The sequence below is a fragment of the Ursus americanus genome, chromosome 17 (genome assembly GCF_024610735.1).
Source record: "Ursus americanus isolate L20-20 chromosome 17, mUrsAme1.1.p, whole genome shotgun sequence".
NCBI lineage: Eukaryota > Metazoa > Chordata > Mammalia > Carnivora > Ursidae > Ursus > Ursus americanus.
The window spans coordinates 25253253-25259608 of record NC_142143.1 but is presented as its reverse complement, the minus strand read 5'-3'; the positions used below and the strand labels follow the sequence as shown (position 1 = coordinate 25259608).

Sequence of the window (6356 nt, the reverse complement as noted above, 5' to 3'; positions counted from 1 at the left end):
TATTTCAGAGGCGAGGGGAGAGACAGAGGGAAAGAGAGAGAATCTCAAGCAGACTCCCTGCTGAGCACAGAGCCGAACGCAGGGCTTGATCTCACGACCCTGAGATCATGACCTGAGCAGAAATCTAGAGTAGGATGCTTAGCCAACTGAGCCACCCAGGTGCCCCGGAAATCTCTGTACCTTCTGATCAAGTCTGCTGTGAACCTAAAACTGTTGTAAAAAATAAAATTCATTAAAAAATTGACTTTACGTGCACACACACACACGCTGAGATATGCTCTGACAAATATGAAAATTTAAGAAATCTAACTCTTTATTCAACATCAAAGCTAACATCAAATGTTTATTTAAAAAAATAATGGCACCTGCTTTGAAGAGGGTGACAATCTACAGAGAATTTACAATTATAGGCTGACATGGAACTACATAGTAGTATCTCACAAAACGGAAATTCTGCAAAAGACCTCACAATAAACATTTCTAGTTTCCATTTTCAGAACTGCTAACTACTGCCTAAACATATCTTAAACACAGAGCACGTTTTGTTGAAACATTTCTCTTAGGACAAGACAGGAGACACGTTTTAAATAAATCAAAATTGCAAGACATAAATTATTCCTAAAACAATCAAGGTACATTACTTTCCAGCTTCTTATAAACAGAGAATTGCACTGACTTTAGAAAATTATAGGTTAGTTCTGCTTTATAGCTTCTGGATTACCAAACTCGTGTTAACTGTAACTTTTAGCTTCTTAACTACTTTTGATGTAAATAGGCCAATATCACTCTTTTCAGTGATTTATCTCTTTAGACCAACTTCTTCCTTAGCATATGGACTAAACTTTTTGAAACACCTCTCCTCCAGATAAAGCTCTGTATTTTAAATAATGCCATTTCACTCTACCCCCTGGCTCACTCCTCAAAATTACAGAAATATGCAAAATAGGCTGTTTGATCACACGTGTTCATATTAATAAGCATATTGAAATCCTTTTCCAAACTGATACAACTATACTTAGATTCAACACAAAGATGTTCCTCTTTGATGCAAAACAATTTGGTATTTAAAATCCAACCCAAAAGGACAAAAATAATTAGGTGCCTGAGGGAATCCAATTCCCGTCACCGTTATCGATCCCATAATTAAACCTGATACGCTGGAGAAATGGCAGGGCAATCAACACAGCTAGCAGGGCAATATTTCAATGAAAACAAGAGTGAAAAGCAGAAGGGCTGAGGTCCCATGGATGCTAATTAACGGAAAGGGATAACTGCATTATGGGAGAAGGGGCGGGAATTTCAGGAAATCTCAGTTTATCAATAGTTCATCATGGTCACAGAAGCAAAACCACTAATGGTGCCTGCTAGAAACTTGGGACTGATCCTATTCTCCGTACAAAACCAGCAGTGGAGTACTTTTACTTACTGCTTCACTGCAGTTTGAATTTGGAGGGGAGCGGGAGGGGGTAAGATGTTTTGTTCTGGCTTCATCATACTCAAAATGTAAGCTGGAATAACCAATTTAAAGCCCACAGAAGAGTATTTTTGGATTTTTGTTTTGTCGCCAGCAAACTATCATTATCTTGGTGATCATGTGTCACAAAAAAATCCTGTGCTAAAAGGCAACGTCCAGTTCGCTAAGGGAGCAGGTGCCTGCCCATCTCACGAATGACATCATCTTTAGGTATGTACAAGATGTTTCCTACCAATGAAAGATGGGGAAAAAGGATTAGTTGACTTAAATGTAAATAACTAATTCCAGGATATGTCCTAGCTGGACCACAATTTTTAACTGAATAATTTATAATACTTTATTTAATACCCTTATGCAGGAAAGGAAACACACAATGGGAGGATTTATTCCTTAAGAAGAGAACAGTAAACTGCAGAGAGTAAAGGTCTCCTTGGAGTATATCCGCTTATTAAAAAGCTTCATGAACTTTCAACAAGACTCTAAAATAAATATGCCAGGTAGGCTGAGCATATCCAAGTGAAAATATGGTTATCTGACATCTAAAGAGAATCACTGGAAATACAAATTCTGTGCAAAGAAGTCATGGTCAGGTGGGATGATTTAGACCCTCGAATATTTCAGAACAGAGCCAGTTTCTAGCAGCTTCTGTTAACAGCTCCGGACCGGAGGGGGTGGAGTGTGCTGCTTTCCATTTTCTTCCTTACTTCTCTCAGTGGGGAGGAGACACAGTGCCCTGCAGGTCTGGGAAGTGTCGAAGCCAACGCTGAGTGGAGCACAGTGGCCTGTGATGCAGCTCTTAACCTCAAGGGCTAGACAGCTCACTCTCTCTAAACTAACAGCAGCAGCTACGTCCACGGCAACCCCTGGCATATCCAAAGTACCTCAGAAAGATTCACAGACACTGAGAGGCGCCCACCACACTCCACCTTGATCCAAGGGAAGTTATACCCAGCCCTCAGCCAAATGCAGACTGATGCCCACAGGTAAAGGGGAATGCTGGCCATTAAAATATGGAAGCAAAAGGAAGCACACCATTCTTTCTCTCTCTCTTCCCTGGATCTGCAACTCTTTTCTGTCCTCTGGATGTGATGGATCACAGTGTATTTACAGCCAACTTGGCAGAACAAGGGAGAGTCTGACAGTGGAAGGGGACACAGCCATGAGAGGGGGGTGGGGCTGGTAGCTCCTTCTTGCCTGCGTCCAAAATATGTACAGCCAAAGATGTCACGAAATGATGCTTACGGTTTTAAAAAGCTCGAGTCTGGAATTAGATAGTGGGCACAGTTGCATAAGTTTGTGAATTTACTAAAACCACTGAACTGTAAAGTTAAAAAAAGAAGAAGAAGAAGAAAGCTTGAGTTGTCTGAGTCTCACACACACTGGACTTGTACCAAATGCTCGACTATTCCATTCTCTCAAACCATGGCACACTGTCACATTTTTTCAGGAGGTTTCCCTAAGAGCAGCTGTTCGCAAAATATTGCACTTAATTTAAATCCAGGCGATTCGATGTTTTCTGGAAGAAAATGTACACTAACATACATCTTTACGCCTTCAGATAACAGAACGGATGGTGGGAGGAGGGAATGAACAGCAGTTTCCATTAAAATCTTCTATCTTGTCTTCGTTAGATACAGAGAGAAAATGATTTAAAGGGAAGTAGCATCTGAGAGACAAAGACTTAAAGGGAAGTATCATTTGGGCTGAAAGTAGCGAGCAGCATCGCCCAGACAGGCGAAAGATGTTGACTTTTGAAGGCTTTCACCTCAGGGGAAGAAGCGTGGCAACTCCCTTCCCGTGGCACTTCAGTGACATCCTAAGAGATGACGGACAGCCTTGGTGCAGACCCTGGATCTGATTTATCGGACTGCAGCTGGCCTGATGGGTCCTTGGAGGACGTTCTCCGTCTTCACCCAGATGAACCTCCGCTGATCCGACTGCCACCCCCTTAGACCCCATGCCCTGCTTCCTCCTGCTTCCAGGCCCTACCTCAGCGCACTTTCACCTCACACAATACAATTCTGTTGTCCTTCTTAAAGGAAAACAACCACCCAGCCCCACAACATGAGCATCGCTTGTTTTCACGTGTGCAGGAAGCTTTCCCAGCCCTCCCCAGGCCGGCAGGTAAAGTGAACACGTCCTCCCAGGGGGGTTACCCCAGTGAAGAGCTGCTGGGATGCAAACCTCCAGAGCGGTGCTTCCGGGAGCCCGCACTCATGTTCAACCTCGGTCTGATGTGGGATTTGGAAGCACTGCCACGTGCCTGAAGGTGAGGCATTCGAGAGCTACCTAAGATAGAATCGGGGGTGCGGCTCCTTGGGTGCAAGAAGGCGAAAGCCCCACTCACAGATCTTCGTGTCTTACCATTTAAAGTGCAAGAGAACATCTATGTTAGATGTCTACGGATAAACAGGTGTGCTGTAAGATTTCCACGTGATGGCGAGTCACGCACGATGGACCACTGTGGACAAGGGAACGCAGGGGACCCGCGTGGACCCGCAGAATGGATTACAGAGGATTTACACCAGTGTTCACCGGGCCAACGTCTGCACTTTGTCCCTTCCCTAAGTCCTGCCACATCCTTGCTGCTTACGGGACTCAGGGAAAACGCCACCCCCAGCAACTGTGAAGCTCAATTTTGATAGAAACTTAAGGAAGAGAGACAGAGACTTAACACCCCGTTTCCTGTGGGTCATTAATTACGCCAAACACTCAATAACCCGAGGTTTACCATGCTGGGCTAGTCAGGTGGGCAGAAAATCTGGTCTGATTAAGGCAGTGAGCAGCGTGGGGCGAGCTGTGCAACGGATTCACATTCACCAAGTACAGGGGCTGAGCTGGCAGCTGCTACGGCGTGAGGAGGACTGGAGATATTTACAACGCACAGCCCAGGCCTGGTCGGCTCTAGTCAGCACAACTGTTCGTTTTAAAATTTGGTAGTATGCACAGAGTTTTCTTTAACACAGAAACGTGAAAGAACTTGAAGACAGGAACCAGTGGCTTCATCTGGGTATTATGATCCTTTCTATGGCACACACGATATGGTCCCAGTTTTTACAAAATATTGCAAGAAGAGTCACGGCGAAGAAGGTGCCAAGGATGTGGAAACGGCTCTTCATCATGGGCGAGACAAACTTGGCGATGGTAGACACGCACACGAGGATGACAGTCATGAAGGCCAGGATCACGTTTATGCACTTCCCCAGGAGGACCTTGGCGTTCACGGTGTCTGTCTGCAGAGCCTGCTGCTCCTGCTGGTGGAGCTCCAGCTTGGAGATGCGCGTCTGGCAGGACTCCAAGGCTTCCTACGGGCAAGAGGGAGAGCGAGGGTCAAACGCTGCTGAGATCACGGGCAACATGTGAGCACGTGCTTAGACATGCGTGGAAGCCCCCAGCCAGGGGGCTCGATGCCAAGACAGCAGCAAACAGCCAAGCTGACAGTGATGATGAGGACGATGATGACGACGATGACAACAAAGAGGTAAAATGACAATCTCAAGGCTCATTTATTCTGTTATTCTTGACAGAATGAGCATGTGTACACAACCATGAAACACCATAAACGGGGGATTACAGGTAAGTATTTTGAGTCTATTTGTATTTGAAATAAAGTACGTAAAATATTGGCATCTGTTGGTATCATGAGGGACAAACGAGAGGAGTGGTGGGGTTCCATTTTGGGACAGTGGACGACCTCCGGCCACAGAGTAGGTGGTATCTCCAATTGCTAGACCGTATTTCCACTGCTCGTTCTGTGTGTGCAGCCATTTACAGGCTCTGGAGGATGAAGGGAGAAGGGTTGGGGAACGGACTGACGGTGGGCAACTCGGCTTTCATCTGTTCTTTGCATGCTGTCACTCAGGACACCGTCCAAGGCTACACGTTCTCCCTAGATCTTGCTCTTTCTAACACTTCAGTTACGAAGGCACAGCTGACTCCAAGTATCTCTCTGGCCCAGGCGTCTCTTGTGAGAGCGACTCACGTATCCACATGCCTCCTTGATATCTCCATTTGAGGTTTGTTTGTTTGTTTGTTTTTTTAAAGATTTTATGTATTTATTTGAGAGAGTGAATGAGAGAGAGCATGAGCAGGGGGAGCAGCAGACTCCCTGCTGAGCAGGAAGCCTGACACAGGGCTTGACCCTGGGATCATGAACTGACCCAAAGGCAGACACTTAACCAACTGAGCCACCCAGGCGCCTCTCTGCATCTGAGCTTCTTAAAAGCACCTCAAATGCAGCATGTGCAAATATGGCTTCATGTCCTGCACCTTCTCCTGTACCTGGCATCAGTGCTGTTCCCCTCCATCTGGTGTTCCCTCCCTCAGAAAATAGCACTTGACCCACCCAGTTCCTCCTACCAGACACCCCTCTCATCTGTCACCCAGCCCCATCGATGTAACAGCCAGGATCTATCTTCAGGGGTCTGTTTCTCTCCCCTCAGTCTCCACCCCACTCTCTCCTGCCTCATGTAATGCCAGCCCCCTGCCCGCTCACCATGCTCTGGCCAGACAGGCTTTTTCAAGCTCGGAAAAGAATCCTGTCCGGGGCCTTTGTACTGTGCCTGAAGTGTCTGCCTCCCCACTCCCGCCCTCTTCACTGGTGGATCTCCCTTCCCCTTTCAGGTCCCACCTCCTCCACTGCCAGGTCCTGCGGAAAGCCCTCCCAGCCCCATCAGAGCCGGTGAAGTCTCCCCCAACCCCTCCCCAGCCGACAGTCCACAGCTGTGGGAGGACGGGGACCAGGCCTTCCTGCGGCTGCCCCAGCACAGGGCGGCCATAATATGCCAGGTGCAGGCTGCGCGCCAGGAAGGACAGGGTGAAGCTCGGGAGAGAAGAACCCTACGTCTCTTGGGAGAAAAGGACTGAACTAGAGGCGGTACAA

The 6356-nt window shown here is 46.9% G+C and overlaps 1 protein-coding gene across 3 annotated transcripts in view; it reads right to left on the bottom strand.

Annotated features, from left to right (window-relative positions):
- Window positions 1–291: 291 nt before the first annotated feature.
- The window catches only part of TMCC3 (transmembrane and coiled-coil domain family 3), a 256361-nt gene continuing 250296 nt past the window's right edge, over window positions 292–6356 (bottom strand). For all 3 annotated transcript variants that reach the window (XM_045779610.2, XM_045779609.2, XM_087868856.1), the window contains exon 4: window positions 292–4779. In XM_045779610.2, the coding sequence (XP_045635566.1) occupies window positions 4477–4779 (303 nt within the window). In that variant the 3' untranslated portion in view covers window positions 292–4476. The remainder of the gene's footprint in view (window positions 4780–6356) is intronic.